We start from the raw sequence: 22,974 nt of genomic DNA, 5'->3' as shown, positions 1-22,974 counted from the left end.
CTGAAGGAACTCCACGTATCTCTGCGACGTTCCATGTGGTAAATTCAGAGGAAAGAGAAATAAATCTGCCCACTCAACGCTGGTAAAGAGCCCAGGTTGTAACTTCAAACTCTAAACTGGAACATTTCACTAGCAACAAACGTCTCCTAATACTTATCATTTCAGCTGTTGCAGCTGAACCATAAAATTACTATTTATTTTTCAAATACGAATGGATGGTTGTTTAATAAGTTCGGTATTATCTGGGCAATGACAGGGAAAATAAATGCTAAGGAAACGTGTAAGTGCTTCAAAAATCTCACTGGCAGATTTCTACAATCTTATTAAAACCTGGATGTCTGCCCTTGACTCTAGACATCAGATCTAGTCAAATAAAACACTTTGCGACCAGTTCTCCAAGTTTACCTAACCTGCAAAGTTCAACGTAGTAATTTTAGTCAGACTACAAGTCAAATTATTTATTATTAAGAAAAATAACCCCAAATATTCATAACAAATTCTGTATCCAAACTCTGTAAAAACTTTTTGATGCTTAAATTATAAAACTTTAAAATACCTACTCATGCAATTCCAATCAGCCAGACATTATCCCTGAATTATCTGGATATTGTCAACAATGTGATTTTTGGCCTGAAATTTCCAAATCCTTGCATCAGTTTTCAAATGTACTTTGGATGCAAGTGTAACTTTACAGTCTAATTTTACCACCCGCTGAAAAAGCCCTATAATTAGATGTCCGTCTGCTTCACGATCAGAACTGTCTGTGAAAGAACAGAGAAGAAAGAACTTGTGTTCAAAATTTCCTAATCTGCATTTGACAGTTTCTAAAGGAAAACAGTAGTAATTAGTAACAATGTTCCAAAACACTCAACAAGCTAGTCTGAAAGTAATGAACGAGACTGTCATTTTTATTTCACTACATCTGTCTTTATCTCATCATGTGTGTCCATCAGCTCAGAGCACAAAGTTAGAGACGCATAGTTAAAAAATAAATGATGGTGTCTTCATGAAGAACGTATCTTGACAACAATGGTAAATTGAAAACTGGGGACCAGAAGGATGGATACAATTTAACATATACCAAAGCCACATTAAAAAATAGGTAAAAAACAAAAACCTAGCAAGACAAAAAATTAATGCAGAACTGCTTTCCACAGTCTCTTGACAGTTTTCTGCCACACATTAGTTTAACCTTTAATCGCATATGGCTTTGAAAAACCTGTAGTGTTTACCTACTTTGTGATGACGGACACAAGTACCTTAAAAATACGGTAGTGTCAACAAATTCTCCGAGCACTTTACAACTGAAATGCGTACATCTCTAATTGTCAGGTGATCTGTAGAGATTGCACTGCGTTAGGTTTTGTGGCAGGGGAGTCTGTGTGGAGAAACTATCTTTTCAGTACCAATATGGGAACCTAAGGTGTGATGGAAGAATTTTACCCTCACCAGGTGAAAGGAAATCTTAGAGACAGATTTGTAAGGCAGTCTAACTTCAGAGACACATTTTGGTGGTCTTTGAGGACAACAGATGATTTGAAATTAGAACCAAATAAAAAAATTTGTAACACAGGGCCTTGGTCACTATTTTGCAGATTCTTCCAAATAAGAAAGTACAGTGAAACCTCATTAAATTAGAAAAAAGTGACTCAGAATTTGGACTAATTAAAGACAGAAGTTGGGATGAAGTTCAAATAAGCCTAAATAATGCTTAAAATACTCAAGAGGAAAAAACCTGTTTTCATCTCTTAGGTATGCTAATCTTAATTAACTCTTTTCTTTGCATCAAAGCGTATTTCCTCGGTGTACTTGTTCTCTGCCTTGAGTTTGAGCTATCTTTTTTTTTCTGAATGCAGTAAAAATGCATTTTTGAGGTGGTTTCATAACACAGGTATCGCGCCACCTCCTCTCTCTTGCTATTTTCAGGAGGTTTCCCTGCATATTTACACTATTCAGTTGACCACTGAGTATTTACCTTCTTTTGGATACTCTCTCCCCATCCCCACCAAAAAAGCTGATCCAAAAATAGGAAAAAAAAAAAAAAAGTGATCATTACTTACGGACACAGCTTGAAAAGGTTGGATCCGGCCCAAATCCCACTTTGCAGGTACATCTGTAGCTGCCCATGGTATTCAAACACTCACCATTAGGGCATACACCCTGCAGTTGGCATTCGTTAATATCTGCAGGAAGACACAATTCTTTTAGAAGGAGAAGTCAAGCCCGTTAAACAGATTCTGGCTGTAAATTGCATTCACTCTCTTTTTCACTATAATCTCTCTGAGTGATATAGTAAATAAGAGAGGCTAGAAGCTTTTAATGTGGCAGCAGTTAAATCAATCAAACAGTTATTGAACAGCTACAAGTTATGCGACAAATATTTACTATGCACCTCCTATGTGCCTGGTTCTATTCTGGATACTAGAGATTTACCAGTGAACAGAACTGATGGAAGACTCCAGCCGTCACAGATTTCCTGCTTTAGTATTAATGTTCGTTAGGTAGTACAGCTCACAGGAAAGGCAAACACTCTCACCCTGGAGATACTGACAGTCTAGTTGTATATGTAACTATGTAAAAGCTAAAGAAGTGAGAATCAGTCAAGTTATCACAATCAGAACAAAGGTCACAAACTTGACGAAGTTAAATGATGAGATGGCCTGTATCGACAGGAAGAGCTGCTAGAGGAAGCTGGAGGTGAGGGAGACCGCAGAACGGAGGAGGAGGTCAGACTCCATCGGGTGCTGAATGTGGGGAGCAGCCAGCGGATGGGGAGGAAGGGGTGGATGGTCTACATGGGTGGACACCAGAGCATGAGCACAGAGACTGGAGAAGGAAAGGGAATCAGGAAACCATGAGTCAAACTGCTGGCTGGAAAAGAAGTTTCAGGAAGGTGAACAGTTGGAAAAAGAGCTGGCTAAAGCCAGGCTAGGTTTAGAGCCAATTTTACTGAACACAGGCAAATATACTAAAGGTTTGTGAGCAGCAGGAAGATACAATCAAGGGCAGGCTCTAAGGAAATGCATCTGGCCAGCATATGGCTTGGTGAGAAGAGATTATAAGTTTGATCACTGAAGGAGTAATCCAAGTGTAAGACTGGCGACAAGCCAGGCTGGTGACAGTGAGAATAATCAGGAAGAGAACAAATGACTTTTTTTTTTTTTTTTGAAGGAACAACAGACAATGCTTGGTGTTTGGCCAACACAGCACTGGAGAGGAAGACGAGTCAAAGATGCCTGTGAAGATTCCAATCTGAGAAAAGTGGAAAAGACACGATTGCTTTTGTGGAAAGTTCTGTGGAGGAAAGAGGCAGAGGAGGAGATAAGTTTTACACTTGAAGGTCACAGTGGGATACTCGAGTATAAATATCCAGCAGCAGATTCAAGAACAAAGTGAACGGAAACCATCTCTGGAAACAGAGACTTAAGGTCATGTGTTTACTGTGACTGCTATGGTCTGTCTGAATGTTCTGTGTCTCCCCAAAATTCACATGCTGAAATCTTGACTCCCCAAAAGTGAGGCCTTTGTGAGGTGCTTAAGTCATGAGGGAGGAACCCTCAGGAATGAGATTAGTGCCTTATAAAAGAGACAGATTCCCTAGCCTCGCTTCCCTATTTGAGGACACAGCAGCGAAGTCTGCAACCCGAACAGGGCCCTCACCAGAAGGCGACCATGCTGGTGCCTTGATCTTGGACTTCCCAGCCTCCAGAACTGTGAGCAGTAAATACCTGTTGTTTTTAAGATACTCCGTCGGTGTATTTTGTTATAGCAGCACAAGTGGACTAACAGTGACCCAAGGGGGAATCAAAACGATTTGGAAGAGGAGAGACAAAAAGGCGGTCATTTTTTAAAAATTACAGTCATTTGCAAAGGTAATTACAAATAAACAGAATGTGAATATATGTATATTCATGTATGACTGAAACATTATGCTGTACACCAGAAATTGACACAACATTGTAAACTGACAATACTTCAATAAAAAAAATATATGAACAACAACAACCAAAAAAGTATGTGGTCAAAGGTATAAACTTCCAGTTATAAGATAAGTAAGTTCTGGGGATGTAATGTACAACATGATGACTATAGTTAATAACACTGTATTGTATACTTAAAAGTTGCTACAAGAGTAGATCTTAAAAGCTCTCATCACAAGGAAAAAAAGTGTGTAACCATGTGTGGTGATGGATGTTAACTAGACTTATTGTGGTGATCATTTTGCAATATATACAAATATCAAATCAGTATGTTGTACACCTGAAACCAACATAATGTTATATGTCAATTATACCTCAATTAAAAAAGATAAAAATAAAAAAATAAACAATGTGACAAGTTAAAAGTAAAAACTTCGTAGTCATCTATATTTTATTCAGTGTGGCTTATAAAGCTTAATAGTTAACAGGCTTGTCTATTAATGTTCCCATTTCAAATTATATTTACTTCCTTCAATCATTAATTCTAATAACTTATTAAGGATCCTAAAATATTAATTTTCTAAATTAAAACTGAACACCATGGGAGCAAAATATTACTAGCAGATCGTCACACAAACAGGCAAATGCAGCCTGCAATAAATCATTATTTGCTTCTGTCTCATACTGTAAGTAGCCAAACATACCTATATGGACATATTTTATCCAACATGTGTAATTTTTAACTTGATTTCAGGGACAATATGCTATTTTCAGTGACATTTAAATGACAACACACATATTTGTTGTATAAATTCCACAGTATTTCAACTTGGATCTGGCTGGAAACTGTACAGCTAGATGACGCCCCGCACAGCACAGGGTCCAGCACCCGCCCAGCTTCCTCTTTATCAGAGTGTGTGTTGAACTATGATGCACATTTATATACAGCATGTAATTGAAAATATTTCCCTTTAAGTCATTCTCCTTATGAAAACCACCAGGGAGGACCAGAAAGAGTGCCAAGTCCAGCTGGGGCTTACACGGTACAAACCAAGGCCCTCACATATGTCCCAATGTAAACCCCCAACCTGGGTAAGCAGCCAGTTGTGGTCAGAAAGTCTCTACTTTCCCCTCATGTTCCCACTAGGGTGTGATGATCTCCTCTCTCTCTGAGCAGCCTTTACTCCTGTTCAGTGGTTGCACCAATACACCTTCCATGTTAACCTCTTGGGACCTAGAATTTTCCCTTATCTGGAAGTTTCTATGACAGTATCATCCTAGCCTCCCTGCTGGCTACAGATTAAGGTGGTGGTTTTCCCCCAAAGCACAGATAACCTGATGTATAACCGCTGCCCTGGGCCCTTTTCCAATGTCCCCTCTTTGACTCTCCTCAACAGTGCCCACTGCCTCGACCAAGATGCCACAGGACAGGAGGACAGGAATGAAGACTAGAAAGGAGGGGAGAACAATACCCCTCAAGTGGCAGAGTGCACGCTTAGCATACACAAGGTCCTGGGTTCAATCCCCAGCACCTCCTCTAAAAATAAAACAAATAAGTAAGCCTAATTACCTTTCCCCTCCCCTCCCAAAAAAAGACTAAAAAGGCAAAAACAAATATGGCTACAGACAGGAAGGAGGAGAAAAATCCATGAAGAGGAATCATGTGAAAAAAACTTCTCCTTTTCCTACCATCTCTGCTCTAATCAGCTTGTGCCACCAGTGTTAGCAACACCACCTCCCCTAATTTTGGCTCCAGAAACCAAGAAGCATCGATACACTCTCACAGCTTCCAGAAAAACTCATTTCCCTCAGTTGCCTCAATTTATTTTCTTATCCTAGTCTCTAAAATACCGTAAGTTAGAGATTAAATATCCAAGATTTTTTTTCTTTTTAAACTTACATACAGCAAAATATACCAATCTTAAGTATACAGCTAAATGAGTTTTTGCGTACACACACATGTGTGTACACAAGTATGTACATGTATACACATGTATGTGCGCATACTGTGTAACCACCACCCAGATCACGACTTAGAACATTTCCACAGCCTCACAAGGCTCCTACATGTCCCTTCCCATTTAGCATCTCTGTCCTCACAGGTAACTAATTTGAGTTCCATCATCACTGACTAGTCTTGCCTGTTCTTAAACGTCATATAAAGGGAATCACACTGTGTATGTTCTTTTGTCTGACTTTTTATTTATTATTATGTCTAAGAGATTCATCAATGCTGTTGCATGCAGTTCATAAAGTTCATTTTCCACTGCTCTGCTGTATTGTATGAGTGCAAAGTTAATTAATCCATTCTACTGATGACAGATACTCTGGGGGTGATTTCCAACCATGCTCCTAGGTACATTCATTTATATTTATTTATATGTATGTATGTCTTTTGGTAGGCCTAGGTACTCAATTCTCTAGGATAAATATCTATGAATAGAATTTCTGGGTCATTAAATAAGGCTCATGTTGACTTCAGTAGTTGTCCAAGGTGGTTATGCCAGTTTCCATTCCCAGTACCAACTGCTCCATATCCCCATCAAATTGTTGTCAGTCTTTTTCATTTCAGTCATCCGGGTGGGTGTGTACTGTTATTTCACGGTGATTTTGACCTGGATTTCCTTTTCATATATTTATTAGCCATTTGGATCTAAAAACAATCCTTCCTATGACATAAATATCTATAAGAATGCTGCAGGCTTCCTTTTCAGGGAACACCAGCTGCTGACTCTGCAAGAGGGGCATGCTTAGTTAAGGGACACTGTGTGTCGTTGCAAGGACCGGGAAAGCCACACTGGGTAGATGCTAGGAAAGTGGGGTTTGCCTCCCCTGGCAAAGAATTGTTCTGCCAAAATCATCAACAATGTCCTCACTGAAAAACTCACCCAGAGGAGATGAAAATATGAGTTTATAAGCACAGAAAGAACTTCTTGAAGGTAGGCTGTCTGAGGAGTGAGGGGGTGGAGGTGGGCACTGGTTCTGTGAGAAGACTGAAAGGGTTTCATTCCCTGAACTCAGTGTCTGGACTGTCTACACTGGAAGGGTCTCCTGCTGTCTCTGCGACTGTGCCTTGGCCTGAGCAAGAAGCAAAGCAGACTGGGTCCCCCAAATCGCGAACCTCATGGTTTGTGATCTGCGAGACCAGGGTCCTAGCACCACCAGGTCGGACAAGGATCCTAAGGAGATTCGTCAAACATAACTGATCTGCGGACCTGTTCCCGGACTCTGGGCACCCTGCACACCTTTTAAGCAAGGCTGTTCCTTTTTCATCTGCTTCAAATACTAAGCTTCTGTGATGAGATGACATTTGTCAAGAAAATTTGAAAATCACTGACACATTGTTTCTGTGAAAAATATCCCAGGTTTCAACAACTCACTTAACAAATAAAACTTTTAAAAGAATTCCATTCATGAAGTAATTCCTAATATGCAAAATTTTACATCTAAAAATTAGATAGGAATTCTCTTTTTTTTGGTCACTTCATTCTTCCATCCCTTCTTTGTTCCTAGAGGATTGTGGGTGGCCAGATAGTCTTTGGTGTTAAAAAAGAAAAAGGCAAAAATCTTATTCCCCGTGGTTTTTAACTTAGAACCTCAAATTAGTACATGAGTAATTATCTAAATGACTTCCTGAGGTAGCCAAGCTCTTTAAGCCCTTTCTGAATAAACTGAAGGAAATCAGAGACTCACAAATGCATTAAGAACAAAACATGAGTTAAGTAAACACGTCCTATCTGGATATGAGGAGTTTAAGGTTTAGGCTAAGAGAAGGCGTTACAAGATCAAAGTTTAACAATTATATGGAACATGATTGGCTGATTATGAATTACAATTCTAGTTAGACTCAATGCTTCAGGCTATTTTCTTATTTAAAATCGAATAAAAACTTCTAACTTGATTATATTTTTTATAAATAACTTATATTTGATAAATATAATAGTGCTTCAGAAGTCTCATTGAACAGGGTCAGCCAATTTCCCTTAATGTATTCTGATTAAATTCAAAGTATTGTACTTAGTTTAAAAAGAAACAATGGTCAACAAATGAATTTGTTCACTGTTTTCCCCTCTGCAGACCACCAAATTTCTCTGGACAATTGTGGAATTCTACCCTTTGAAGGAATAGTATAACCACTTGCATACACAGCACAGTTTACTGAGTTCAAGAACAAAAGTCAAAATGAATGGCTGAAGGAAGTGGCACCCTCAGAGACCCTGGTCACCCATCCCCATACTTCCAGCTGAGCTGCTGTGTTGGGCAGACTACAAGTGTATAGAAGCAAAAAGGAAGAGAGAAACTCCTACAGACCCGTGTGCACCATTAGAGTAGGTAAAATAATCCAGGGGGGCTACAGCTAGTACGAAGATTTACTACGTCTCCATTCACTTAAAGCATTTATAGAGTGTCTCTGCCCACTACAGCCTACCATGTACCTCGGGCCATATATCAACTTCAATAATACAAAACTGCTCTTCTTATAATTCTAAAATGGTTGAGTATTGGCAGTGAATATTGGTTCAACCTAACACAAAAGAAAGGAAGGCCGGGGCATCTACCCACAATATAAAAATACAGAGCAGTAGAGAAATACACGTAACAAGAGACCCTTTAAACAACCTAATCTAGTGCAGCTTTAGCATTTCAGCACTAAGGAATGATATCACAATCCAATACAGTGAGGCAAGGACCCTCGTCATCATCCTTTATATTTGTACATCTCATCTTATCTCACTGGAACTTCATAACAATTCTGCATGGTGAGCAACAGTGATTCTCTTTTTAAATCTTTTAAAAAATTAGATCTTGGATAAAGTTAAGGGAGAATGGAGAAACCTAATGTGAGAAATATCCCACTAAGACCTAGTTTGGTACCTACAATCCTAAATTATGTCACCTAGAGCAAGCCATTTATTGTGTCTTGATTTCTCTTTCCTCTCCTGAAACACAGACAATCCCCAGGTTGCTTCTAGCTTAAATATCCTGACTTCAGAACAACATGCCGGCTGCCAGGGTTGAAAATGCCAACGGATAAATAAAGTATGATATTTAATGCATAATATCTACCAAGACCAGCATACATACCCAGCAGGAAGTAAACACACTTTCATGTATCTATTCTCTTACAGCAAAATATGGATGTTCAACAAAGTGAGTAATAATTTTGTGCCTTTTTAGTGACGCAAGTTTATACAGGAAATGAGGCATGTCCAGGAACCAACAGGAATTAGGTACAAGGTGGGAACAGTACATGCAGATCTCTACACAGCATGAAAATACAAAAGTGCTCTGGAGATTCTGCTGTATCTGTCCAGTTTTTGCTGATGGACAGAAATTCCATCACACAATTTAGCAACAGGACTTCCAGTTGAAAGCAGAGAAAATATCTGTTGAGGTAAATACTTTTCCCAGCCAGACAGACCACTTGGCTATGAAACAGGGATCCCTTACTTAAGATAAAGTTCACTCTAAGAGGACATACATATTTCTTCAACATGGTAACATGACAGAAGAATTATCAGAGTCAATTCTGCAGCTCCAAGGTTTTTTGTTGTTATTTGTTTGTTTAAAGCCTGTATCTCAGATCAACAGCCAGGAATGAATCTACTGCATCCATTTAATTTTTGATAGAAAAAAAAAATGTAGATGTCAGCTTAAAAATGTGTGAACACCTAAGTTTTTCAATATTATTTTAGGAGATAAGGGAACAAAAAATGTTTGCAGTTCAACAGCAATTTTACCCAAGGTGTTCTGCCTGGGACTTCTGCTGAAAGGAGGGTTCTACGGCCGAGTATGACTGAGGAGCACTGTGTATTCCACATGCATGAGCACACTCAAGGCCTCGAGAACTCCTCTGGCAAGGACTCTTGGTTTCCCCTGTTTATCTTGATGTTCTCCACACAGTTGGCCATGGAACCTTTTTTCACACACCATCTGTAACATCCCTCTGAACTTGGTGGTCTGCGGAGCACATTTCATGAAATGTTGCTCCCCAGGGTCAGCCCTGCAAACTACTATAAGGGTCTCTTCGAGGCTACGTGTGTTTCAACCTGGGCCCCACTGCTGCCGTAGCCTCCCCTCACGACCTGTAACTGTTCCTCCTTAATAAAATAATAATTTAGCGTGGGATAGATTCGATCACTGGACTCACTCAAAGGAAGTAAGCCACTGTGGGAACAATTCCCTGCCTTCCAATCTTTCTGTCTTCAGGATTACATGATAAAAGAATGAACGGAGCCCAGAGAACAGTGTGTATTTATTTCTTGACACGTGTCCTACACATGGAAGACGCACATCTCTGCTGGTCTTGGATTTCTGACTACAGTCTACAGACACTACATTAGTTTCTCCTTGAAACATTCATAGTAACACACATCAATCATGAGCTTTCCTCATCACTCGTGATACAACAGGCATCTTCCCATTGAATTTATAGCCCCAGAGATTAAAGTCAAAGAACCATTGGAAAATACAATGTGTTAATGACTCACTTCACCACTGTCTTTCCTGAAGAAAAGTGAATAAAATAAACAGACATTTCCTTTTTGAATCCTATCCCAGTGATAGGAACATAGTCAGAGGACACATCAGAAAATGATTCTAAAATGGATGAGAATGGGTCCCAAATTGATTTTTAAATGCTAAAATGATGCTCAGGTCAAGATCAAAACTGTTAAAAGTCTTACCCCAAATAATGTGCCTATTTAGACTACAAAAAGCAGCAGGAATTCCCAGAGGATGCCTAGGACAGCAAAATAACACCTCAAATCAATAAAACCTATCAATTCCCTATTGGTCACTGACTTTATTTTTTTTAACATTTTTTTTATTGAGTTATAGTCATTTTACAATGTTGTATCAAATGACTATTTTAAATATGATTAAGCATCACATTAAGCAACCTCCTCCCAGTTTCTGAGATTAAATCACTAAATACAGCAGAGCATTGTGATGAATGTGATAGGCTAAAATTTTATACATTTTAAGGGTTCTGAATAATTTAATTATCAAGTCAGGTTGACTCTAGTCTTAGTTCACATCTATTGATTTCCCAAATATATAGCAAGAACAAAGGATTCTAAGTTTCATTCTTGCACCCACATTACTTTCATACATATTGCTTATTTCCTCCTAGAAAGAAGTAAACATCACAGCAAGCAATTCCCTATGATAATGGAAATAAAGGGAACTTTAGAGACAGCATTGGAACTGGAGTGGATGCTGCACAAACCAAGAAGTCAGAAGAATTTGCTGAAGGAAGGGAAGAGCACTGAAAAGCTCTCAAATGAAAACATCAATGGATATTATCACTTCACTTGCCACAGTTCTGAATATTAAACAATGGTACTGGTCACATGCTGTTGAGTGAAAGAAGCCAGACACAAAACAGCAGACATTGGATAATCTGAAAGTTCATAAAAAGACAACTCATCTATGCTTATGAGTTAGGACAGTGATTAGTTCTGAAAAAGAGGGAGAAAGTAAAAACTGGGAAAAGACAAAGGGCAGATGCTGGGGTGCAAGTGATCTTCTAATGTCTTGACTTGAGTAATAGTAACTACACAGTTATATTCACTTTGTAATGTCCACTGAGCTAATTCCCTATGATTTGTGCATTGTTTTTTGTGCATTGTTCTATACATAGGTTATACTTCAACAAAAAGTGAATTTAAATACATAGCAAATTATATAATTTCTAATATTATCAAACTTTTTCGATATGGCCTCTTATGGTTAGATGTAAAGTGACTTCACAGTAATACAAATAAAGATATTTACTTCCTTTTTTCTCAAGCAAAATCCATTTATACATGCTAAGTCAGTATAAACCATCAAGGTGTTACAGACTCATTTTTAAAACAGCCCCAAATCTCACCTCTCCTTGTATTCAAGCCCCGGTCTATGTGACGTTGCAGCTCCCTCCCATTAAGAAGTAGAGTCTAACGCCATACACAAAAATAAACTCAAAATGGCTTAAAGACTTAAACATAAGACAAGACACCATAAATCTAGAAACGAACACAGGCAAAACATTCTGATACAAATGTAGCAATATTCTCCTAGGGCCGTCTACCAATGCAATAGAAATAAAAACAAAAACAAACAAATGGGACCTAGTTAAACTTATAAGCTTATGCATAGCAAAGGAAACTCTAAACATAACAAGAAGACAACCTATAGAATAGGAGAAAATATTTGCAAATGAAGGGACTGACAAGGGCTTAATTTCCAGAATATATAAACACCTCATATAACTTAATAACAAAACATAAAAAACATAACCCAATCAAAAAATGGGCAGAAGATCTAAACAAACACTTCTACAATGAAGACGTACAAATGGCCAACAGGCACATGAAAAACACCAGTCAGAATGGCCATCATTAACAAGTTCACAAACAATAAATGCTGGAGAGGGTGTGGAGAAAAGGGAATCCTCCTACCCTACAGGTGAGAATGCAGCTCGGTGCATCCATTATGGAAAACAGCATGCAGATTCTTTTAAAAACTAAAAACAGACTTACAATATGATCCGGCAATCTCACTCCTGGGCATACATCTGGAGGAAACTAATTTGACAAGATACATGCACCCCAATGTTCACAGCAGCACTATTTACAATAGCCAAGACATGGAAGCAACCTAAATGTCCATCGACAGATGAGTAGATAAAGAAGTTGTGTGTGTGTGTGTGTGTGTGTGTGTGTGTGTGTGTGTGTGTGTGTGTGTAAAATGGAATACTATTCTGTGGTGTAAAAGAATAAAACAATGCCATTTGCAGCATGGATGGACCTAGATACTACCATAACAAGTGAAGCAAGACAGAGAAAGACAAATAACATATGGTATCATTTATATGTGGAATCTAAGAAAATGACACAAATGAACTTATTCACAAAACAGAAACAGACTCACAGACATAGCAAACCAACTTATAGTTACCAGGAGGGAAAGAGGGTGGGGAGGGATAAACTGGGATTCAGGATCTGAAGATATGATTATATACAAAATAGATCAACAACAAGGTCCTACTGTATAGCACAGGGAACTATATTCAATATTGCGTAATAGCCTATAATGAAAAAGAATATGAAAAGGAATATATATGTATAACTGAATCACGATGTTGTGCAGCAGAAATGAACAACACTCTAAACTGACTATACTTCAATTAAAAAAAAAAAGGTGTGTATGCAGTAATGACCAAAAAGGAAATCTATTAAATTAGAAAAGAGACACTCATCAAGTTGTTCTTAGGCCAGTAATACCATAAGGAGGAAAGTCTTACATAAATAAAATCAACAGTAATTAGAAGCAGAGGAGCAGGTGGCCCAGCTAGTTCCACCTCAGGAGGAAGTCCAGGGGAAAGTTGGTAAGGACATAAGACCACTAGAGGAAGAACTTAGGTCAGATACAAAAGGGCCAAACTGGGCCTGCGTGCTGGAGAACTGTGGAAACTCAGACCACTTACGTCACCTGCTGTGCCAAGATCGTTTTCACTAAAAACGTATTTATGACTATGAACATCGTTTCCCTTGTTCATTGTTACCATCACTGTAAGAAGGCTGGAAACAGGCTGGGTGGGCTTTGAGAAAGAGGGCAAGGTGAGGACGGAGGGAGGATGGGAAAGGGGGAAAATGGAGGGAGAGTACACAGCCCTCCCTACGGTCGTCCCTTGGTAACCCAGGGGGCTTGGTTCCAGGACCACCTCTCCCCCACTCCCTGAAGATACTATGGATGCTCAAGTCCCTCAAATAAAATGGCACAGCACAGTCTGCCTTCCCTATTGCAGAAGTGGAACCTGCAGATACAGAAGGCTGACTATAGCAACTTGAAGACATTTATATTAGCTCCATGAAAATTTCTTCTCACTCCAAAACCTTTGAAGCAAACCAGAAATGTCAACAGACTAACATACATCACTTTTCCATCTATTTAAAATAAAACATTGAAAGAAGCTGACACTCACAAGGCCCTAGGCACTGTACCAAACAAATTTCAAATTCAGCACAGTCCCCTACCCCAGCTCAAAACGCGTTTACGGTCTCATCCACCTCCACCTGTGGTTCTCACCCAGCACAAGCACGGCCATGTTCTGCCACACCCCCGTCTTAGTTTCTTCCAGCCTTAGTGACCTCCCCACCCCATTAGCATCTTCCCCAAACTGCAGTTATTTGAAGGTAAATCTACTTCTACACAGCAAACTCAGAAGAGACAAGTAAAACAATTAAGAGTTAGTTCTAGTAAGACAGTAAATATTAAAAATAACCATCTTGCTCACAGCTGTATTCAATATAAAATACCATATACCAAATAAAATTCAATATAAAATACCTCAATGGAAAATTCAATTCAAATGCAGAGCCTACATGAGGAACAACATACTATTTAACTATTTTGTGTTTTCAAGTTTGTAAAGAAAAGGAAAAAGGAAGGAGAGGAGGGACCCAGTCCCTGGGCTCTCTACTTCTAGTGGGAAGTACATCCTCTCTGAAACGTAATGTAGAATGAACTCTCTGCAGGATGAATTGGGAACCAGTCATTTCTCTTCTAAACATAATCACAGAGTCATATGAAGGTTTCAGTTCAAGAGTGCCCCCCTAATAGCGTTTTACTTATAAAGGAAAGATAGAAACTAACCTGAAAATCCAACTTGAGGGGAGATGGATAAATGAATTATCCCATATCCATTAACTGGGATTCTCTGTCAGCATTAGATTAATTTTTAGAAGATTATTTTAGAAGATTATTTAATAATACATGTTACCTATTAAGTATAAACACAGTTTTCACAGCTATCTTTACAGTCTCATCCACCTTCACCTGTGGTTCTCACCCAGCAAATATAATCTCAAATTTCTATATATATGACTGGTAGGAAATACAGTAAAATATATCAATTTGGTAATTTATATTTTTTATACATTTCTCTCATTTCCAAATTTTAAATAAGTGTGAATTATTTTTATAAATATGAAAGAATGTGATTTTTTAAAGAACATGTCTTTAAATGTCATCTGTGATGTTCTAATGAAATAGGAACTTTCTCTCCTATGACACTGAATAGTGTTTCATTCATTTCTTACAGTACATGCTGCCTTCATGTTTTAATTATATATGAGAACAGTGATCTTCATAAGGGTAGGAACTGAGTTACCAAACTCTGTTTTTTCTGAGTACCCTCACTTAAATTGTCATTAAATATCTGTAAAGTAAGTGAGTGAAGGATGAATGGCACATGGTGAAAAAATTTATGTGGATGGGCTGCTTAATTACAATGGATAAAAAGACTGGGTAACAGTTAATTACGTAACAAAGTTTTCTGAAAAGCTTTTCAATATCCTCAAACAAAAATTATGTATTATATATAAAATACCACATTCTGATATTGATTTCTTAAATTCAAAAAAAAAAAACACCTCAATCCTGATATGGACACTTTTTTTTTTAAGTAGCACAGTAAGATCATGCTTTGGCATTTACCCCTGTTCCAAACATACTGCAATTATAAATTACAAAAGATTAAAAAAAAAACGCGATCAACATCTCAGTTGGTATAGAAGTACATGGTAGCAGGTGGGCCACTGAACCTCTGGGTCTGCAGTCTAGAGAGGCAGCCAGGAGTTCAGCAACTGAGGGTAACAAACTAAATGTATCTATGCAAAAACACCCCTCCCTCAGCAACCGGAATCTGGCTAAACATCTCATCATGCTTAAAACGGTAAATGAATGAATACATTAAAAAGTGAAACAAGGCTGGAGGGTTTGGCTCAGTGGTTGAGTCTGTGCCTAGCATGCATAAGGTTCCAGGTTCAATCCCCAGTACCTTATTAAAAATATCCACATATATACATACAAACCTAATTACTCCCCCCTTAAAAAATTGTTTTTAAATGAAACAAGAACAGGTTAGTTATAAAAAAAAAAAAATTAGAAATCTTAGAAATGAAAAACAGTCTTAGAATGAAAAGTGTAAGAGACGGCATCGAGTCTGGGTAAGCATAGTAAAACAGCAATTAGAAGACTGGAAGATGGAACTGAGATATTCATGCGTAAGGCAACAAAAAACGACAGGAAGATTAAAGCACAAAAGACTCTTAAGAGGCATGAAAAATAGAGAGGCTCTAACACTTGTCTAGAAGGAAATTCCCCTGAAGAGGATGGTGAAGAAGCAATATTTGAAGAGGTAATAGCTGGTCATTTTTCAAAGTTGAGGAACGACCTGAGTCTTCAGATGGACAATGCACTCTGTCCACTGAGTGAAATCAAGACAGACCCAAATACAGATGTATCACAGTGAAACTACAAAACACAAAGAGCTCAGAGATGATCTCAAAAGAGAGAGGTCATCTACAGAGGTATCAAAAAGAAGTCAGAAAGACATTGGTATAACGTAGTCAAGAGTATTGTCGGAAAATAACTGTTAACCTAGAATTGTACACCTGACTGGTCTCATTATAGAATGTGCTCCAAATAAAGATACTTTCAGACAGATACGTACTTAGCAGTGATCCTCATTTAAGGAACCGTTAAAAGATGAGATCTCAAAATACAGATTAGAAAATAAAAACACAGGATACCCTGTTCATGTGAAATTCAAAATTGGGGGGGGTTACTTATTTATTTTTAGAGGAGGTACTGGGGATTGAAGTCAGGACCTTGTGATTGCTAAGCATGCACTTCTCTACCACTTGAGCTAGAACCTCCCCCTGTGAAATTCAAATTTAATGAACACTTTAATATATGTCCCCAATTATTTGCTGTTTATCTGAAATTCAAATGTAACTGCATTTTATCTGGCAATCCCACCATGAAAAATAACATGAACTCAGAAAGCAAGCAGAGGATACAAGAGACAATCCTGGGTGCAAAATCTGATAAAATGTCACTAAATTCATTTCACTATTAACTGTATGAAAAAAAACCCCTCAATTTCCATTAACTATATTTTGAAAATAACTCTACAATGATAATTCTTATCTAAGCACAAAACCATTTTCTTTTCTAAGTGCAGGAAGTTGTCATTAAGGGCCTTTGGACATCTCTGTGTTAAAAGAAATGGAACTCCACTAACTGTTTTCCCAGCATGAATCACAAAGCATGTTTATTGTAAATGGCTCAAGCAATTAATTATAAGAGACTTGTCTTCAAGTGATGAATCACTTCATCTCACCCTACCTGTCCGTTTTAACCCAGCACTATGCCACAGGCCATGTTCTTACCCCCAGCCAAGCAGGTTTTCTTGAGTCTCACCTGCACTGCCTAGTCCCTTCAAAGTACTCAAAGACCAGTATTTCTCCATGTGCTCACCACACTGCAGTCACCAGAAATTTTTGGATAATCATTAGGAGATCTGAAATGGAAACTACAGTTCAGGCAAGCTCTTCATAACCAAAAAGTCCCATGATAGCTTCCTTATGTGGATTATTAATCAAGATTGGTGAGTTTCATTTAATGACAGAGATATGGCCCTGGAAAAAAAATGTCCATTACCTCTTCTATGGTCCAAATAAAATTCAGTTTCAGATGCACTTTGGGGTGCTTTCTGTCAAAAGGGAGTCTGGCATTGAGAGTTGTGGTCCTGAGCATGACTGTGTCTTAGTGTATCTGCTCTATAAATTTATTTTATTAAGGCAAAACAACCAGTGTCATAAAATGATGCCAAAAGAGAGTTATGTGGACAGCTCTTTCGTATCTGCTTTAACGGGCTCATCTGGAGTCAGCTGAAATTCAGCTATTTGGGCGAGTGAACAAAGCAAATTGCATCCTGCTGATTCGGACTGATTTAATTACACTAAATCCAAAGGGCAGGACCAATGTCTTACTCATCATTCAACACATATCCTCAGTCTGCAGCTCAGCCGTCCCTGCCAATTAATGTGTGTGGATTATTCAGTATTTTTAAAGATTTCAAGATTATTTATGAAAAAGGAATATACAAACACTGGATTCTAAAAGCATAGACATCTTCTAACTATGTATTTTGGCACTGCCTACAGCACCTTGGCACATGCTAAAAATATAGAAAACAGTAGGTTGATTCTATACCTATCAACTAATGAAAGAAGTAAATTTTTTTAACCATATCAAAAGAGATAATGCCTCTTTTTAAAAGCCACTTTTTAAACTGAAGTATAGTCGATTTACAATGTTGGGTTAATTTTTGATACTTTCTTTTAATAAAAGATTTCACTAAATAGATTGGTCCCGAAGTATTTTCACGACCAAATTATAGTGTTAAAACTTAGATTTACACCTAATTTCATTTTTTTTTTTCAGATTTACACCTAATTTTAAAGAACTCATTCATGCCATGGCAATGTTATGAGCAAGTGAGAGTACTCAAAATGCAGGGAAGCCGTGTGAAAGTAGGAGTTCCTGTTATCATTTCCACGCGGTATTACTTCATTTAATTCCAGTTCTACATCAAACCTTTAGCATAATACTCAAATGACAAATACTGCTCTACTCCACCAGGAAATTTAATTGTATTGTTTGTTATGATAAATGAAGCAAATTACAACAATCCCATAATGTTGAGCATAGTGAGGGCAGGTTTTAGAGCTCCATGTGTGTATATGTAATAAATCATTCCTTTGAAGAGATAATTGCAGCACCACTAGAGAGGAGGGGAGGAAAAAAACCCCAACTTGGAGGGCACTTATGTGAAAGCTCCTCAAATTAACTTGTGCACAGTTGGTTCTTTGTTACTGAGTACCCATCATGGAAAGTTGTTTCAGGACATTAATTCACTTAGTTGAAGGAAATAACGTAATTCTAGTTATTAATCACTTTAATTTTAAATGTGCTTTGTAAACTGAGAAGACATTAAACTCTAAGAACAATGTGGAACGCACAAGTAATTAGATGGTTAATGGGCTCCTTTTGAAAAACTTCAGCATAACATCAGAACGCTTCAAGGCTCTAGGAAAAACCAAGATTACGTGTAATGTGAGAAAGTTCTATCCAATTTTAGGGGCCAGTAATATGACAAAGGGAGTGAAATTAGGCCCTTCTCTCAAAAGCAATTTTAACAGATTATGATGAATGAAATCAGATTATTTTATGAGTCAATATTTTCTGTAGTGTAATTTAGCAGTGCCTTCTTGAGGCACCAAGAAATGGAATTTTCTGTGATACTTCACTCCAGAATCCATGCCAAAAAGTACACTGTTTTGCAAATATCCTCCTGAGACAAACCTAAGCCAGGGTTTAGAGATACTGAGCATCAGTGCAACTGACTGAGGCGGAACCATTTGTATGCTCAGTATGAACAAAACTTGCCAAGGGTCACTCCATTCCAGCCGTATCAGGAGAAGGAAAATGCAAAAAACCTCGAAGAATTATTTAAAGGATTATTTAAAGAATTCTCCATTTTATTTTGCTAAATGAAATAGCAAATGATTACTTGCAATTTTTCACTTCCACGGTGGTATTTTTATGAATACAGACTGTTAGAACCTTGAACCAGCCAGAAGAAGGAATATATTAGATAATCATCCTTTCTTATTAAATAAAACCAAATTAATTGCTTTCACTTCTACTAGTTCTCACAACAGATGGCATATCTTCTGTTCTCATGAGCTAGTATCTACATTAGTAATACTTCACAGACATACACAAAATTGGTAAAGGAAGCCATGCTGCACACAGAGACAGAGGAGGTGTAGGACTTCAATCCTGCCCGGCCCTCTTAATTATCTGTGTGACTTTAGCAAAGTTACTTACTTTCTCAGTTTGTAATGGCAATTAAAAACGTCCAAATCCCACCCTACCCCCAAAATATGTATATGCATCATCATTTGACATTCAGAGAAATTAGGAGCACCTGACATTCTGGAGTGTATCTAACATTAGCCATGCAGGATTAGAATGGTAAAGGGTAAGGGTCCGCCTCTCTCCATAGCTTAATGGAGCAAGCAGATATGCCTGATCACAGGGACACTTCAGGAAACTACATGTCTGGGATCTAAAACTTGTGCGACAGACCACACACACAGTGATTTCTCTCTTCTCATGCACAACCTCTATCCCAGATGACAGAGAAACAATGGCAGCAGAGAACAGGAAAGTCCCTACAGAGTCATATAACAGGATGTACAGCACAGGACAGAAGTTCTAGAAGTTTCCTGGAGCATCCCTATTCAGGATCTGCTGGATCACCTCTAAGTGCTGAAGGCTCAGTACTTCCTCAGGTGTTTCACTAGCGTCAGGCAAGTGTATTCCACAGAAAAGCTTTGCTGGTAGTTGTTGTAAATATGCCTCCTTATAACTCCATCCTACTGACTTTGGCTTTTGAAGCAACTCATAAAAGTCTTGTTTCGTCGCACAGTTGATCAAACATTTATTTAAAGACATGTTTATGAGGCAGCTATTATTTCTCTTTGGTCTGCACTTCTCCAAGCTAAACATCCTCCTGTTTCCAGGCCCTTCCCAGGCCTGCTGATCTTATCAGCCAAAAGACAATGAACACCAAGTACTCAAACACCAAAAACCCAAACCCCAAATTCAGCCTGACTGGCACAGTACAAGGTCATTACAGCCCATGCCCCGCTCATTCTGTTTCTACTAATGCATCCTAACAATGAGTTCGGGCTTTTCATATAGATTTTTACCCAAAATTGGTGAAACAACTTGGTTCACAAGGTAGAATATATAACATTTAGCCATCCATTCATTCTTCCATCCATTTAATTCAATCTTCCATCCACATAATATGATCTTTCAATGGTATCATAAATTCTACTGATTTTTGCATAATGTTGCAAGAATTACTCCCACATACCTAGCACTATTACAGGTTTGCAGATATTTCTCAAAAAGCATCTTGGGCCCCCTCTCCTTGAGCAGTTAATTCTAACTTTGCCATCATTCTCTCATCTATGATTTGAAGGCAAAACTTTTTAAAGACACGGTATGCCCACGTGCATTTAAAAGAAGATTCCTTTTAAGTCAGCAAAAGCTCTACAAATCATACTAGTTACATGGATGCAGTACGCAAGAAACAACTTACTTGAAAAAATTCTTAGGCAATTAACATATACCTTTGACATGAGCCATTTTAATAGGGATTAATCTCTATCTGTTAATGTCACCTTAATCTACTCTATCCTATGAATACATAGCCTCAGACCACAAGTCAGAGGACATGTGCTGTGTTCTCGACATGGATTTTCATTCAATAACACTCTTGGAGGCTCTTTCTCTGCTTACTTCAATGTACACATATTTCCAAGTTACTAACACCACCACCTTCATCCTAGACATGTACAGGGAAATTAGGAGAATTAATTGGACACCTCTCAAAGTAACTGAAACAAAATTTGATACCATATATGGGTACTAAGCTAGGCATTGGCAAACGTGAGTTACAACCTCAGCTCTATTTAGCCACTGGGAAGTCATTCAACCAGTCTGGGCTTGAATGTTCTTATTTGTAAAGTAGAGATACTGAACTAGATGATCTCTGAAGATCATCTGCTGTATGTTTCAATATATTCTGATCAAGAGCACTCAGGGTATTTCACCTTTAATTACATAGGTTTACATTATTGACTAAGACATGTGTGTCTATTCTAATATCTGAATATTTCAAGGTAGCCAGCAACATTCTGATGAGGAAAAAAGGGAACTCTGCTGCCCAATCGTATGTCGGTAAAGAGGTGGTACTTCTAGGTACATGTATGTGCTCATGTGTGCACACAACCATGTGTGGATTTGAGGTGACTAGCATGGAGCCCACAGGGAGCTCCATAATGTAATCCCATCTTCCATGGATTGCATCACCAATAGAAGGGAACAGGTTTCATAAAGGTTAAATAGTGGTGAAGCAATTCAAGCAACCATACATTAAACTTCTATTTCCTAAAGGAGTGAGCAGGTGGCGGTTCACTGTGTGACCATCACATGCTGGGATAATGAGCAAAATGGGGCAAAACAACTCAGGTTTCTAAAAAGCCAAGCTGTTGAGCTCATACACCCATGAATTCAGTTAAGCTTACCTTGACAAAAGGTGTTGTTAACCCGCTTATAACCTTGTAGGCATTCCATCATTTGGCTATATCCGTGATAAGCTGTCAAGAAGAAAGAATTCTGTTACACACTCGGTTTAAGTTCCTACAACCCTAAATGGCTATATGCAATGACCAAAGCCACATAAAGCATCAGTGACCTTACTCATTTCTAAGATACCAAGCCAATGTCTATCAATTTCTTTTACATTTTCCTTGTTTTTCAGTATACTTCATATTTTGTAAGATAAAAATTCTAATTAGTTGTCAGTAACTCTTGATTATGTTAATTCAACGAATCATAAAATTGTTCTATATTTTGCTCAAATTAGTGATTATTTATATCACAAAAAACACAATTCCCCTCCAATGATTAACTACAGGCAGTTGAATTTTCTTCTAACAGACAGGGTGACTATACATCCTGGTCTGCCTGGGACAGTCTATGGTGATAATCTGTTGTTCCAGCAAAGTTCCTTAATAACACTCCATTTCACTCCCAAAAGGGTTCCAGTTGAGACAATAAATTATATGCTCGCCTCAATTACAGGCTCACATATTCCAGTTATGAGCAATTATTCTTCCTACCATAAGGCTGGAAAGAACAGAAGGTGATGAGAGGAAGCTGGGAGATGTAAGGGCTGCTGTGATCAGCTGTACGGTTCACCACTCAGAAAACTCATCCACAATACAAATGATGCGGTCACCAATTTATCATTTAAAAAAAATTTTGTAGGATCAAAAGTCCTAGTCAAATTTTGACTTCCTAAAGTGACACCTGACAGACTTCTTGGCGTAAGTCCTGGGACCAAGTTGACCACATCTTGACTCTGCCTATCAACAGCTCTGCAACCTTGAGAAACAAGGTTTCAAATGGAATCCTGCACCGTGAGAATGCTCCGATCTACCGCACAGCTCAGGGCTGTTGTGCAGCGTCAAGGTCATTCAGGCAAAACGCCTATTGCAGTGTTTGACAAACACAAGCACTCACTAAGTGACAGACATCACTGTTTCCTGCAGTAAGGTGTTCTTTTATTAAGATA

General features: G+C 38.2%; 1 protein-coding gene across 11 annotated transcripts in view; it reads right to left on the bottom strand.

Moving 5' to 3' along the window:
- Window positions 1-22,974, bottom strand: part of LTBP1 (latent transforming growth factor beta binding protein 1) — a 369,687-nt gene that overhangs the window by 124,837 nt on the left and 221,876 nt on the right. For all 11 annotated transcript variants that reach the window (XM_074378708.1, XM_074378705.1, XM_074378704.1 and 8 more), the window contains 2 exons: window positions 21,923-21,994; window positions 2,061-2,183 (listed from right to left, as the gene is read on the bottom strand). In XM_074378708.1, the coding sequence (XP_074234809.1) occupies window positions 2,061-2,183; window positions 21,923-21,994 (195 nt within the window). The remainder of the gene's footprint in view (window positions 1-2,060; window positions 2,184-21,922; window positions 21,995-22,974) is intronic.

The sequence above is a fragment of the Camelus bactrianus genome, chromosome 15 (genome assembly GCF_048773025.1).
Source record: "Camelus bactrianus isolate YW-2024 breed Bactrian camel chromosome 15, ASM4877302v1, whole genome shotgun sequence".
Lineage (NCBI taxonomy): Eukaryota > Metazoa > Chordata > Mammalia > Artiodactyla > Camelidae > Camelus > Camelus bactrianus.
The sequence above is the reverse complement of the archived record's forward strand: the minus strand, read 5'-3'. Positions and strand labels throughout refer to the sequence as shown.